We start from the raw sequence: 15,695 nt of genomic DNA, 5'->3' as shown, positions 1-15,695 counted from the left end.
TAGAAAAAGCCCATGTGCAGCAACGAAGACCCAATGCAGCCAAAAATAAATGAAATAAATTAATTAAAAAATAATAAAAGTAGGGAATAATCGAATCTATCATTCTTCATCTAAATTACCCAAAATTCTGATATGAAAGACAAGTCTCTTAGATGATGATGATCTTCATTATAATATAGCATTGAGTGTGTAATATTTGAGTTTTTAAACGTCCAGACAGAATAAGGCAGTTGTAGCCATTCATGACTACAACTCGGCGAACTCTTGCTAAGGTTTAACCTGGAAGGGAAGTGGTGGCCATATTCTAATATTGACCAAAAGCTTTTTAAAAAGCAGTTGTATAAACAAATATTAGGAGCTCAAGCTCTGAATCAGATATGGGTTTTGTTCCTCTTTCTGGTTCTTACTAGCTGTGGGATTTGGGGCAGGTTATTTAACATTTTCTAAGTCTTAGTATCCACTTCTATAAGATGGAGATAACAGTTTTGGGGACTAAATTTGGTAACAAGTATAAACACTCATAGCATAGGGTCTGGCCCATGGTAACTGCTCCACTGCAAGAACTTCTGCCACAAGGCCTAGCAGAGATAATACGTTTCCTTGACCTATAGCTCTGTCCTTGTAATAGAGCTGTGTTCAAACGCACACGGGTTCTAAAATTCTTTCGGTCCTCTCTCCTATTTCACCCTTCAGGGCCTACCCTTGTATCATCCTACTAAGAAGTTAGATAGAAACTCATGCAGATTCATAAAGAGTGAGTCTGTCAGTCTTTAAATAAGCAGTCACGTGAGATCTTACAGTTTACAGTCATGTGAAATCTTAGGGACAAAAGCATTTCAGACATTTACCTCTCCTTATGATATCTGATATTGGCATACAAAATGCAGTGAAATTACTTACTCAGAGCGATATGTAGGAGCAGCTGCTTACATGGTATGATTTTGGAAACTCCACAAGGTTTCCCTGTTCTCAGATTCTCTTCTCGCTGTTAAAGACGCCAACAGTTATTATATCATCCCTCACTTTTTTATTCCACAATTAGGGATATAGTTTAAGATACAGATAACCTGGGTAAAAAGTAACCCACCAAATTTATTAGATTTACTCTAGGTAATCCAGTGTATCTTTAAAACAATATTTAGTTTACATAAGCCTTCCTCTCCTCCCACACACAAAAAATTCAGGTTAATCGTTTAATTCCTTTATAAGTAGAAAATGTGGGTGAAAACATGCTTTTACTTTTGCCTGTGTGTGGTTGGGAGGTAGAGTTGGGGTTTGAGAGAGCTAGAAGAAGATAGGGAAGTTATGGGAGAGAGCCTACAAGCACTGAGGGCCCAGATGGGGTGGGGGAGGAGCATTCAGAAAGACTGAGGAAGCTAAGCTTTCCTTTGCCTGATTGCTTCTCATCGCTGCAGTTGTATTTTTTTCTTTTTTTCTTTTTTTTGCAGTATGTGGGCCTCTCACTGTTGTGGCCTCTCCTGTTGCGGAGCACAGGCTCCGGACGCGCAGGCTCAGCAGCCCTGGCTCACGGGCCCAGCCGCTCTGCGGCATGTGGGATCTTCCCGGACTGGGGCACGAACCCCTGCATCGGCAGGCGGACTCTCAACCACTGCGCCACCAGGGAAGCCCTGCAGTTGTATTTATTTATCTGAAGTTTTAAGTCTGTGCCTTTTGTTCCTAGACATGTTGATAGTATATTTAAGCTCTGAAACTTGCCCTGCCTTTCCAGTGGTTTCTTAGAAATGCTTGGTAAATATTCCTACTATTCCCCTAAATGGCAAATAGAGGTTTGTGTGTCAAGACTTAGGGCTTGGAACCTTGAGCAGTGTCTTCTAAGCTGGTGACCAGAGTTAACGTGAGTGACAGAGGGACCTGACTAATAAGGAAGTGTTGGTGGCTGCTCAGAAAGCACCCCTCACCGATGGTCGCTTTACCCAATGCCTACTACAGTAAAGGATCATAAGCATTACCTAAGGTAATAATTCATTTAGATTAATTTGGCATATTAATATACTAAAATCTAATTTTAAGCTGGAGTTCCTAACATTTTGCCTGTGTGGAAACAGACTTATTTTGTGGTCCAAGCTAATTTGTAATTTTTGACACCATAACTCTAAAAAAGTTTTTTAAACCTTCTGTTACATACAGGGTGAAAGGCTGAGCCACGCAGTGGGCTGTGCTTTCGCAGCCTGTTTAGAACGTAAGCAGAAGCGGGAGAAGGAATGTGGAGTGACTGCTACTTTCGATGCCAGTCGGACCACTTTCACAAGAGAAGGATCATTCCGTGTCACGACAGCCACTGAGCAAGCAGAAAGAGAGGAGATTATGAAACAAATCCAAGATGCTAAGAAAGGTACAATCTGTTCTGCTACAATGTGTGTTTATTTAAACAGTTTTTCCCAACAGGTTAATATTTGGAAGCTATCAGGGGCAAGCTTTTTCACAGTCAAAGAGAACTCTTAGCAATATATGAAGACCTTAAGAACAAAGCTAAAAATCTAAACAGAGTCCTTTCCTTTAGAGTGGCTTGTTTAGTGGCGTCAAAGTGTTTACTCTTCCCATTATGTTAAACTACCTGGGAAGCTGAGAGTGCAGTTGAAGAAGCTGCAAAGACATTCAAAAGCAAAATTGGGAAAACCTGCATCCTCGAACAGATTTTTTTAAAATTCTGATGCATCTGATCTCTGTGAAGCAAATGCTATCAAGGACCTACATTTAAAGGAAGAAGTACCAGTCCCAGGTTTAGGCTGCAGAGGACCCACTGATGGTGATGCTGGGTGTAAATGCAGGCAGAAATTTCTCAGTGATACTCTTCTTATTAGATTATTACTGTTGTTTTAGTGCTTTTGTGAAAAAGAGTCCACAGATTTTGAGATGCTGGCCCCTCTTTTCTCCATAGCCCCATTAATTTTAGTGTGTGGTTTTTCAGAATGTGTTTTTTTTTCAGGTACCCATAGCAGCATAGCAGAAATGCCTTTACAGGCATTCAAGTCACTCAGGAGGCTGTTATCTAAAGTTCAGTCAAGTGTATTTTAGAACTGAGTGATAGGGCTTAGGGAAAATGCTTTGCATTCTTGTGTATAACTAGGGCTGAAACCAACAAGGGATATTTTGGAATTAAACAGTTCGGTTTAAATATATATTAATATAATTTTGCTAATTTTTTACTATATTCTTTCAATTCCAAACCAGCCATTTTAGGTAACTTCATTAATCTAATACTGACCCAAACAGCTCTAATTTTTAAGCCAAAAAAAGGGTACATATTTTTATTTGAAATTAAATTATTGATTGTGATTTTTTTTTCATTTCTTATAAACATTTGTGCCAGGATACCAAAGAATAAAAAAACACCATGCTATTTTAATTAGAAAATGTAGTATGTATACCTGTTATTTAGTATGCTTCAGTGATTTTCAGACTGGATGCACATTCTTTAATACCACCAAAGAATACTTTTTGATACACACAGCAGCTGCCAAAATCGAGTCCTAGCATCTACAGAGGATTGTGAGGGGAGGGGAGTAGAGATTTACCACAATCAGAATGGGACACAGTGGATACTCACATGGAAACAGTCTTGTATTTATGTTTACTCCAATTTAAAATTTTACTTCTGTATGCTTTTATTCAAATGAGCCACAAATGCCTAATGTCCATGTCTGCTTTAAGACATTCTTTAACATCTAATCAAACTTATGCTTATTTAGACCTTTCTGACTCTGCCACTCCTAAATCCTCTCCCCCAAACAAAAAAGCAAACAAATATTGAAAACTGTGAACCATCATTCTTTAAAGGACCTTTTGCTAGGAGTTCATAGGTAGTTTTGTTTTGTTTTGTTTTGTTTAATCTTGTTCAAAGTCTTAATCACTGCATGGGAATAAAAGATCTAATATTTGTGTCTTAGTAGATATGCCATGTGACATGTAGTAGATTACTAAACGTTTTATTTGTCTGAAAAATAGGAGATCTGAGCCCCGCTTCTAACCTGTCTTTTAAGAGACATGGTTAAGGAGATGGGTAAAAAGGCCTAGAAGAGTTTTTGAGTTCCTCAGCGATATAAGCTCAAATTATTTGAAGACATTGCTAAGGTCCTCTTTCTCTTGACTTTCTTGAGCTGAAACAGATAAGACAGTGGTTGGTTCATCAGTGGCCCCTGGCAACACTGCCCCATCCCCGTCCTCTCCCACCTCTCCCACTTCGGACGCTACCGCCTCGCTGGAGATGAACAATCCTCACGCCATCCCACGCCGGCACGCACCAATTGAACAACTTGCTCGCCAAGGCTCTTTCCGAGGATTTCCTGCTCTTAGCCAGAAGATGTCACCCTTTAAACGCCAGCTATCCCTGCGCATCAACGAGTTGCCTTCCACTATGCAGAGGAAGACTGATTTCCCCATAAAAAATGCAGGTAATGCAGCATCCACCTCACTCACTGGGTGCTCTGGCACTGAAGCGTTACCATCACTTCCAGTGGAGTCACTGGTCCCATCAAACTAGCCACCCCTCTTTCTGAGGCTGGTTGGTGGTTACATATCTTGTATCATTTCCCATTGGAAGAAAATGGAGATTCATGGAGAGTAAGGGACGTGAGTCGTTCATTTCTCTTCAACAAATAGGTAACAGAGACATGATGGGAATGCCCAGCCTGAGCTACAAGGTTTGTGATTTGTCCTGATGAAAGCGTACCTGCTTCCAAACATCAAGGGTCTCAAGTTTCCATTCTTATTCTGCCATTTGGGACCCAGCAGGGAATTAATTTAAAAGGCTTTGGAAACACATCCAGTTAAATAGCATTACTGTCAGATGTACCAGAAGAAATGGATAAGTTCTCAATGTCCTTGTGGCTGGTTGGCTCCGTAGGGAGGAAACTCTAAACGGGTCTCCTGTATAAATCTAAGATCCGTTGTTCATCAGAGACAGTGGGATTGCTCACACATATTCATTACCTTTCAGAACTGCCACACAGGCCTTTGTGTGGCCTGTGTACAGCTGAGCCAGCCCTGGTAGCTCTGTCCTCATCATAAGATCCGGAGCTAAGGTGTCGGATCTGGTCAGTGCTTTTATTGGGCCCTATTTTACTTCGCTCTGAGACATGTTGAGCCAGTGCTGTAACCGAATCCGAGGAAGCTCTGTCTCCATAGGGCACTCCCACTGCTGGTGGTACAGAAGCACAGAGGGTTAAGTTCTTTGACGGATAAAACTCAGCCTAAAGAACTAGATGATTACTGAGGGTCTTTTCACCTCTCATCTCCTGTAAAAACGGAAACTCCAGATGCTTCAAGTACCTCATTTCCAGTCTTCCTCTGGAGCAGATGGGAAACAAAAACGATTATTCTCTTTCCACAGTTGAGCAAACAGAGGTTCAGCACATATAATTAGCTTCCTCCGTGACACAGAAGTATCCCAGCATCAATTTTTTTGTTTTGTTTTGTTGTTTGTTTGTTTTTGGCTGTGTTGGGTCTTCGTTGCTGCATGCACGCTTTCTCTAGTTGCGGCGAGTGGGGGCTACTCTTCGTTGAAGTGCACAGGCCTCTCATTTTGGTGGCTTCTCTTGTGGCAGAGCACGGGCTCTAGGGGCATGGGCTTCAGTAGTTGTGGTAAACGGGTTCAGTAGTTGTGGCTCAGGGACTCTAGAGCACAGGTTCAGTAGTTGTGGCACACGGGCTTAGTTGCTCCATGGCATGTGGGATCTTCCCGGACCAGAGCTCGAATCCGTGTCCCCTGCGTTGGCAGGCGGATTCTTAACCACTGCGCCACCAGGGAAGCCCCCCAGAGTCAATATTAAGAGCAGAGCCTCTCGAGTCCTGGACCTCAGTTCACTTTTTCATGTTATCACAGCTCAGGTACTTGGTACTTTGGAAAAAAATGAGAGTGATCACACTGTCGTAGTTTATTACAGAGAAAAGGACTGAGCACCCACTGGTGCCCCTGACTTTAACCCATTTTTTGACAAGAATCACTGGAGGGTTGCAGAACTTAACTCAGACCACAGCCTTGGGACCTGGTCGGAAGACAAAACAGGTTGATCTTACTGACTGAACATCTTGGCACAAAAAGAGAACAGCAAGTTCTCAACAGTGTCACACAGGAGAGGAAATAAGGAAATCTGGGGATTTGCAAGGGAGGAAGATAGACCTTAGTACAGGAATTGTTATCATTTTATACCTTCTCATGTGAAAAGCCAGTGAATAGTGGTCAGGAAATTTTTTGAAGCTGCTTTTATATCCCCACCTGACAGTTGCATCTTTTCCTTCCACAAATAAGAGAGTCAGTGTAAAATGCCACCTTGTGTGATACTGTTCTGTTTCAGGATCGTTCCGTTTTTCTGTCTGGAGCCATCTTCTGTTTGTCTTGCAGTGCCAGAGGTAGAAGGGGAAGCGGAGAGTATCAGCTCCCTGTGCTCACAGATCACCAACGCCTTCAGTACACCCTCCGAGGATCCCTTTTCATCCGCCCCAATGACCAAACCAGTGACAGTGGTGGCACCACAGTCTCCTGCCTTTCAAGGTTAGTGCCCACTTAGCCTGCTCACGTGTTCTCTTTGAAACTAGTACTTTTATGACACTGCTCACTAACTGTAAGTTGGCATTCTGAGCTTCCCAAGACCTGGACATACCCACTAATTTCCCTGTTTGAGATTATCTCAGAATCGTTAAATTTCCCTATTTGACAGTGTCTTTGTGCTTTGTTCCCCTTCCTGTTTCCTGAGATGTCTGCATTTGTCATTTTGCACGTACCTACCCATCTTTCATCCCATTCTGTCAGGAGCATCTATAGTCCCAACCCACTGCTTTATTTGCTACTTAACTGTTAAGAGTCAGAGTATCCAGCCGGTTCTGCAGAAACAGCAGTCATCAGAGTTGGTTCTAGCCTTATGCTTTCTTTAGCACAGTGGTTCTCAACCTGGGGTGATTTTGACCCCTCAGGGAAAATTCGGTATCCATCATCTGGAGACGTTTTTTGGGTTTCACAGTGTGGTAGTGGGTGCTTACTGTTGGCATCCTGGTAGAGGCCAGGGATGGCAGTAGACATCCTGCAGTGTACACAATAGCCACCCTCACAACAAAGAACAATCTGGCCCAAAATATCAGTGGTGCCAAGACTGGACTCATCTAGTCTCTACCCTGTCACAAGAGGTCCATAAAGGAAAAGGTACTTCAGTTCATTTCATTTTCCATAACAAGCATCCTAAAATTAGCCTTTGTGGCATTGAAGAATTAGTAAAAGTTGTTATTTTCAGAGATACTGAATTAATAGTTGGTATTGACTCAAAGGTCAGCAAAGAGTCTGTATAACATAAATTACAGACTTTTAGAATTTGACCTCCTATAATTGATCTTTCTTCATTTCTTTTGGGAGAGAGCTCAGAAAAAGTTTTTCTGTGGAGACGTTTTTTGCCTGCTCTTATTGAAAAGCTACAGCATGCTTTTCCTCTAGGAGGGAGTCTCTTTAAAAAAAAAAAAAAACAAACCTTAATAGTCATGTGCACCAAGTGGCTTTTCATTTCATCTAACAAATATTTATACTACCAATAATAATAGGCACAATTTATTGGGCACTTAGCACAATGTCTGCCACATACATCATGGTAAGAGGACTCATGCATTTTTTCATCTCATTTAATCCTCACAACAACCCTTTGAGGTGGGCATCACAGATAAGGAAAATGAGGCTCAGAGAGGTTAAGTAAATTGCCCAAGTCACACAGCCAGGATTTAAACCCAGGTCTTTCTGAATATACTTCCTGTTACATTCTACTTACTCTGTGTCTATTTACAGGGCAGTGGGTGTACAAAACTGAATAGAATATAGTCCTTTCCCTGCCTTTAAGGGACTCTCAGTGTGTGGATAAGCTAGTCTTTTAGGCAAGCCCTGGGTAAATCATACCAATGCCATAAGCATAGTCGCTGAGTCCTAAAGAGGGACTGATTGGTGTAGGGCAGGAGAAGGTGCCTGCTTGTCTGTTCCATATGAAATACAGAGAGCTAGGCTAAGGAATAGAAAGTGATGGAATAGATGTCTGGAGTAAAGGAGCAAGGGTTAGGAGATTTTAATAAAGGGAGACAGGAAAGAACAGTAGGTGCCTTGAGATATTACAAACATTACTGAGGGGGAAAAAACCTTTAAAAAAGATGAAATTAATTCTGTAGCAAATTAAAAAATTATTAAGCATATGAAAACATATACCAAGTTTGATTTTTCTCATCTGTAATATGGGGGTTTTGAGAGAATTAATTGAGATGATGCACACTAAAGTACTGTTAGCATAGTGCCTAGCACATAATAAGGAATTATTGTATTTAATCATTGTTGTTATTGTTGGCATAATTTGATCTTTTGGAATAGTGGTAGGAGAAGAAAATACTTTATCTATATCATTATGCCAAAGGCTAAGCTGTATCTTAGAATAGTTACTTTTTCCTGCTTGTAATACAAAGCAGCTCTGTTCAACTTAATTTGAAATTGTTTTTCTAGTCTTCATTTCCTCTCTCTCCATACACATATTTTCCTAAAAGAGTCATACATCTTTATCAGTACACCCATTTTAATTACATCCTCTAATTCCCTCTTTGCCAAAAGGTTTGTGTATCCATTGCAAATGGCATGGTTATCCCAACACCAACTTTTCTGTCTTATCTGTTCCACCAGTATTGCACATTGGCCTGACTGACCCAGCTCCAAGGGGCCACCTGTACACCCTGCATGAATTTAACTACATTGGTGTTGTCTGCTCCCATTGTAGCTAATGGCACTGACTCAGCCTTCCATGTGCTTGCTGCTAAGCCAGCCCATACTGCTCTAGCACCCGTAGCAATGCCTGTGCGTGAAACCAACCCTTGGGCCTATGCCCCTGATGCTGCTAACAAGGGAATTGCAGCCACACATTCGGGTAAGGTGACCACAGACGGTGGTGAGGATTCTGGGATCAGATAAGTGACCCTTGTTCAAAAATCAGCCATTTAGCTGAGTGGGAACCAGGGAGGCGTCCTTTTAGGAAAAGTATGATCCCTCTTGGAAGTAAACTGCTACTAAGAAGGGATGGTGTCACAGACATAGAGAACAAACATATGGATACCAAGGGGGCAAGGGGATGAATGGGGAGATTGGGATTGACACATATATACTACTATGTATAAAATCGGTAACTAATGAGAACCTACCGTATAGCACAGGGAACTCTACTCAGTGCTCTGTGGTGACCTAAATGGGAAGTCCAAAATAGAGGGGATATATGTATACATGTGGCTGATTCACTTTGCTGTACAGCAGAAAATGACACAGCACTGTAAAGCAACAATACTCCAGTTAAAAAAAGAAAAAAGGAGAAAAGAAAGGATGGTGTCAGAGAGGAACTAAAGAGGTTAGGTTCATAGTTCTTAGGACTATAGACCCACCCATAGAGCTTCATAATATCCAGATTCCTGGGCCCTACCTCAAGAGAGCCTATGCCTGGATGTGGATCCGTGGCCATGCCTGTACAGAGACAACTCTGCCTCTTACAATGGCAGGCCTACAGAAAAGGCTGCAAAAAGCACCTTACATTTGCTTTTCTATACTTTCTAGTTTTTCTATAATGAACATTTATTAACAAAAAAAAATTTTAATAACGTTGAAGGCAGTTCACCAGGAAGACAACATAGGTCTGGAAGCCAGGAAGGGGCCACAAAGTACGGCACCAAGTCGCTTATTATTTTCTTTTCATTCTGTTAGAGCAGAAGGTAAATTACCTCGGGCCCTTTAGAGTATGTGCAGGCCACAGCAATGGTGGGGATGGGTTCTGATACCAGCCAGCAGCCTTGGTTCGATGCAGTTGAGCCATATCTAGCAGCTCCTCAGTGTGGCTGAGATAGCCACATGGTCTCATGGGTTCTCCCTGTTCTACCACAAAACCTGGTAATAGAGACTTTCCTCCCACCTACCCAAACCACAAGAATATCCCACTGGGGGGCTTGTTCCACGTTAGGCTCATTCAAATAGCCAAGATTATCCGGTGAAGAAAGAAGCCCCTAATAATTCTGATTCTCTCCTCTCTTCCTCTCGTTGGTTCCAGGGACCGAGTGGGGTCAATCTTCTGGTGCTGTCTCTCCAGGTCTCTTCCAGGCTGGTCACAGACGCACTCCCTCTGAGGCCGACCGCTGGTTGGAAGAGGTGTCCAAGTGCGTCCGGGCTCAGCAGCCCCAGGCCTCAGCTGCCCCTCTGCAGCCAGTTCTCCAACCTCCTCCACCCAGTGCCATCTCCCAGCCTGCGCCACCTTTCCAAGGAAATGCATTCCTCACCTCTCAGCCTGTGCCAGTGGGTGTGGTCCCACCCCTGCAGCCAGCCTTTGTCCCTGCCCAGTCCTACCCTGTGGCTAACGGGATGACCTATCCAGCCCCTAACGTGCCTGTGGTGGGCATCACTCCCTCCCAGATGGTTGCCAACGTGTTTGGCACCGCAGGCCACCCTCAGGCTGCCCAACCCCATCAGTCTCCCAGCCTGGTGAAGCAGCAGACATTCCCTCCGTACGAGACAAGCAGTGCCACTGCCAGTCCCTTCTTTAAGCCTCCTGCTCAGCACCTCAACGGTTCTGCAGCTTTCAATGGTGTAGACGATGGCAGGTTGGCCTCAGGAGACAAGCACACAGAGGTTTCTGCAGGCACCTGCCCAGTGGATCCTTTCGAAGCCCAGTGGGCCGCATTAGAAAGCAAGTCCAAGCAGCGTACTAACCCCTCCCCCACCAACCCTTTCTCCAGTGACTTACAGAAGACTTTTGAAATTGAACTTTAATCTGTCCTTATGGTTTACGTATTTTGTCTGTACTTAGGCAAGGGCGGAGGGTGGAGGTCAAAGGAGCAAAGGGGACTTTGTGTTCCCAACACCAGTATGCTTTTCACTAATCCCAAAGGTCCCCAGGAGCATGTCCAGGCATAGAGTGCTGAAGGGGTGATTGAAAAAAGTGGAGAAAACCATTCCTAGAGAAGAGCTGCCTTGCAGTTAGACTAAAGAAGTTAAGGAAATGTTACCCTCTGCCCCCCTCTTCCTCCCTCAGCCCCTCACAAATCTCTGGCAACAGAGAGGCAGAAGTATCTGAACAGGAACCTGTATTCGAAGCACATTTACTGGAATATAAAACACAACGGGAAGCAAAACCATCTCCCTTTGTTTTTCAGGCCATTCACCTGCCTCCTGTCTCAGTACTGGCCTGTCTTAAAGATCAAAAACAGGGTGGCCTGTGCTTGGGCTGGGGACAAGAGGCAGGCTGTGCTGCCAGAACTCCCAGGAGGGCACGTCAGGAGCCGCCCGGCAGAGCTATATTTTAGGGGTAAAGTTGAGCTTCCATTTTGAGTAAGAATAAATATTATAAATGTATATCAAAAAGCCAAAATCTTTATTTTTATGCATTTAGAATATTTTAAATAGTTCTCACTATTAAAAAGTTGTATGAGTTGTAAGTAATCTTGCCAAAGGTAAAGGGTTAGCTGTAAGAAATTGTACATAAGATTGATTTATCATTATGCCTATTGAAGTAAAAAGAGGAAGAGTTGGAAGTTGCAGACGGGATCCTTAGCTTACTTGGTATCATTTACTGTAAGTAGCACATTGCAACAACAATCATGCTTATGACCAATATAGTCAACTAGGTTGTAGTTTTAAATAAACAGTGAGCAGTATTGTCCTGGTTTTAAACCTATAAAGAAATTCTAATGTCATTATTTTAATGGAATCAATCTAAATAGAGAATATGTATTTTCTTCTATATATTGCTGCAGTTTCCTTATGTTAATCCTTTACTTTGTTTTAACACTAAGGTGACAATGACATAATCATATCCATAGACAGGAACACAGGTTACTGTGTTGGTTTGTCGTGTAGGTCTTGGTGGGTTTTGCTTTGTCCTTTAAGTAAGTTTTGTTCCCACGAGTTTTGTGGGGATGGAGGTTCTAGTTTTATTAGCACTGCGGGTGCGTGTGCATGTCGGGGGGTGTGTGTCCATCCCTCTCCCTCCAGGTGAGCAGAACATCCCATTTGCCAGTTGCAGCCACTTGACCTCTGGTAACAACATGAGATCCCATCTCATTTTTACTTTTGAACGTTGGCCTTACAATCAAATGTAAGTTATATATATTTGTACTGATGAGAATTTATAATCTGCTTTAACAGAAATAAATGTTCGTGGTAGAAGCTTTTGGCCATGAAGGGCTATTCTTTCCCCTTTTCTTTATTAGCAACTGAGTTTTGGTTCTTTTTGGTCTTGTCCTCTCTCCATTCTACTGCCGCCACAGATTTCTAGGTTGATGGCTAGAAAATCTTTCACTGGGACTAGTATATTCTTAAAATTCATATTTGTATCCACACTTTAGGCTTTGGTTGTTCCTAAGCGCATCTCTGATGTCAGATTCTTCTTGCTCAAAGTGCAGACTTCAACCTGGCAGCTGCTTAGAGATGCAGAACCTCAGCCGACCCCAGACCTAATAATCAGAATCTGCATTTTAACAAGATTCACATTCTGAGAAGTTGGGCTGGGGCAGTGGTTTCCAACTTTGAATACATATTAGAATCATCTGGGAGATTTTAAAATCCTCATGCCTGGCCATACTCCAGACCAATTAAATCAAAATCTCTGGGGAGTAGAACCCCAGGTGCAGTTTTTTTAAAAAGCTCCCAGTATGGAAGAAGGTTGAGAACCACTGGTCTAGATTGAGTTTCACTCTCACCTCTAACCTTACCCCACTACTCTGTGACTAGTTCCAAGAAAAGCTAGCTAACCTCAAACTTACCTTCTGAAGTGTGTCACAAATTTGCCAAATACTAATTTAACTAAAGAACGGGGGAGTCCAAGAAAGTAGCCCTTATTTTCCAATTTCTACAGCAAAACCAGCCATGGTTAGGGAAAGGGATGCACCTCTATATTTTTTTTTAAATGAAAAGAAAAAAAGACCTGTGCCACCACGTTTCTTTTGTTGAATGAGAGGTAGACCAAGAAGAAGTATCACTCACCCATGATGCAGCTGTTTGTCTTTTCCAGCCAGTGTGTTGATAATAAAAAAAGTCACCTTTCCCTGTAATGCCTGTCTTTCTTGTGTCCCAGAATAACCTCTGTTACTAGGCCCAGCCAGTCCTCTGGAGGATGTGTAGAAGGTTAAAGTGGAAAGAAACTCGGAAACTCACGGAAACCAGGCCTCTTGATTTAGCAGCAAGGAATTAAGAGGCTCCAAGAGAGGAAGAATGACCTCTTCCAACTCAAACCATTTCTGAAACCACTTCCCTGCATTACATCGCCCTCCCCTCCACTGGTCCCCCCCAATCCTGCTGGTGCTGTTTTTTATAATAGTCTGTTTTTGTTTTATTTACTTATTTATTTTTGGCTGAGTTGGATCTTTGTTGCTGCAACGCAGGCTTTCTCTAGTTGCAGCGAGCGGGGGCTACTCTGTTGCGGTGCGCGGGCTTCTCATTGCAGTGGCTTCTCTTGTCGCGGAGCACGGGCTCTAGGCACACGGGCTTCAGTAGTTGTGGCACACAGGCTTAGTTGCTCTGCAGCATGTGGGATCTTCCTGGACCAGGGCTCAGACCCGCGTCCCCTGCATTGGCAGGCGGATCCTTAACCACTGCACCACCAGGGAAGCCCAACAGTCTGGTTTTTATCTGGCAGCAAGTATTGTGCATCAGAGATTCCGGCTTGAGGAGGAGAGGCTCCTTGTTGGTCACTGCACCGAACAGGCCCATCTGCTCCCTGCAGGTGTGAGACGATCCTCACGGCTTGGCTTTGCATGTCCGCCTCGGGAGGAGGGCTCCAGCCTCTTGATGAAAGGAAGGAGCTTTTCTAGTTCTTTCATACTCAGATAATGATGCAGTGGCTGCTCTTTCACCCCAAATCCCTATACTGAGCCTTTCATTTATATTCCACTTCGTCGACAGTTTTCACAAACATCATGCTGTTAATGACCCTACACACAGATGGGATTTGAAGCTGGCTGCTATGCTACCTAGAAGGGCGAGAGGGACCAAAGCAATGAACCACTGTTTGGACCCCAGATGAGACCTAGTTTGAGCAAAGTATGCTTCCCTGACACAACAGGAGTTAGTGTTCCCGTAGAAGATAGGTATTAACTGTGAGATCATTACACACCTCCCCACACAGCTGTAAATGAAGTGAGAACCCTGGTAGCTTTCTTTAAAACACAGTGAGCTGATCCTGTATAAAAAATTTTAGAGGCAAGTTGTAAAGTGAAGGGTGTCCTTATCCAAATAGATGCTTTTTCTTGACAACTCAGCAGGCGCGTGTGGTACGTCAGAGAAGCCAACACTGCTGGGACTCCAGAGGGAGGCTGCCGCTGGTGCCCAACAGCTGGAGCAGCTTTGAAGAGGCCAGTGTCTCTGGAGAACTCCCTTTGCCAGCCACACGGGGGAGACCGAGAGCCTGTCTTCCCTTCTCCCAGCCCTCTGAGTTGTATCCTTGCTGCCAGATGGGCTGAGCGGGAGGCTAGACACGGGAACAGCTGGCACAGCAGAAGCTGGAGTAGTACTCGTTGCCGCAGAGCCGGGCCTGCAGGATCAACTCACAGTTGGCCAGCTCCGGCTGGTCGATGCACTCCCTGCCGGGGTCCCTCGGCGCGGTGGCCAGCGCTGCGAGACAACGGGGGAGAGGGTGGTAAGAAAGCTCTGTGTAGGCTGAGAACCCTCCCCTACCGTTTCGTTTCGTTTCGTTTCGTTTCAATTCCCTGAAAGGAAAGTGCTGTCACTCTGTAACCCTGTGACACCTGTATGTACAGCTGTGGGAGGGCTCTCAGTCTCCATGGTCACTGGCCTCACGTCAGCATGCAGTGGTCCTCCCCTTCTTTTGCAGCTTTGGCCCAGTGCACAGCCCATCACAGACTCCCAAATATTGACTGCCTGGACGATTAAACATCTCTGGAAGTTAACCCCCTGCCCTGACCATTGAGACCTCAAGAGCTGGACGACACTGTTGCAGCCTCTGGATGGGGCAGAAAAGAGAGCAGGGTCAGCCCTAAGCACAACTGAGTCGGCAAAGGCTGTGTTCTCTCTTTCACTGCTGGTTTCCTCCCACCTCAAAAGTTTTGTGCCTTCAGTGGCCCCGGCTTAGTCACTTAGTTCCCCATCTTTCCAATTTGTCCACTTCCCCCAGAGACAGCAAAGAGTATTAGGCAAGGTGATAGGAGGACAGGCTGTGAACTGTGGCACTGATACTACATCGAGCGCAAAGCGCTGGTTGCCTCCCCCTCTGAATTTACTGGAAGCTTCAGTATCTTATAAATCCCTGTGAGAGTTTCATCCTGCTGCTTCATCTTAGCACTGAAGTGGCCTTTTCTTTCTGGAAGGGGCTCTTATGACTCAGCTTGGCTTAGGCCTGAGCAGCACCTCCCTGAAGTCACCTCATGGGGCTGGGGATGGCCTACTCCATGCCCTCTCCCCTGCTTCCTCCCAAAATACAACTGAAAGACCGTACCTAACAAGTGGACGGCTGTATAAAGGCTTGGTTTATCGATAATACAAGAATACGAACTACCTACCTTTACATAAAGAGCAAGCCATCTATGTCTATTCTTAAAAATCATAACTTTGGTATCAACTTTATCTCAGCCATTGCAGCCCTTGGACCCATCACGGCCAGAGGTGAGGAGGTGCTGGGCTTGCTGGTGAAGCACGCTGGTTGCCTGGGCTCCATCATGGCTCTGCCACTTCTAGCTGGGGG

At 44.1% G+C, this 15,695-nt stretch overlaps 2 protein-coding genes across 7 annotated transcripts in view; one reads left to right on the top strand and one right to left on the bottom strand.

Annotated features, from left to right (window-relative positions):
- NUMB (NUMB endocytic adaptor protein) overlaps positions 1-13,050 on the top strand; it is a 173,501-nt gene extending 160,451 nt beyond the window's left edge. For 2 of the 6 annotated variants that reach the window (XM_081229754.1, XM_081229755.1), the window contains exons 9-13: positions 2,149-2,353; positions 4,119-4,412; positions 6,362-6,511; positions 8,748-8,894; positions 10,056-13,050. In XM_081229754.1, coding sequence (XP_081085880.1) covers positions 2,149-2,353; positions 4,119-4,412; positions 6,362-6,511; positions 8,748-8,894; positions 10,056-10,771 — 1,512 coding nt within the window. In that variant the 3' untranslated portion in view covers positions 10,772-13,050. The remainder of the gene's footprint in view (positions 1-2,148; positions 2,354-4,118; positions 4,413-6,361; positions 6,512-8,747; positions 8,895-10,055) is intronic. The other 4 variants (XM_081229756.1, XM_081229757.1, XM_081229759.1 and 1 more) reach the window with 2 other exon arrangements.
- A 118-nt stretch (positions 13,051-13,168) lies between these two features.
- Positions 13,169-15,695, bottom strand: part of PAPLN (papilin, proteoglycan like sulfated glycoprotein) — a 34,037-nt gene continuing 31,510 nt past the window's right edge. Inside the window, exon 28 of the mRNA XM_081229747.1 lies at positions 13,169-14,608. Coding sequence (XP_081085873.1) covers positions 14,466-14,608 — 143 coding nt within the window. The 3' untranslated portion in view covers positions 13,169-14,465. The remainder of the gene's footprint in view (positions 14,609-15,695) is intronic.

Source organism: Mesoplodon bidens (assembly GCF_964165515.1).
Source record: "Mesoplodon bidens genome assembly, chromosome: 3".
Classification (NCBI taxonomy): domain Eukaryota; kingdom Metazoa; phylum Chordata; class Mammalia; order Artiodactyla; family Ziphiidae; genus Mesoplodon; species Mesoplodon bidens.
Note: the sequence above shows the minus strand (reverse complement) of the source record. Positions and strands in the feature narration are given on the sequence as shown.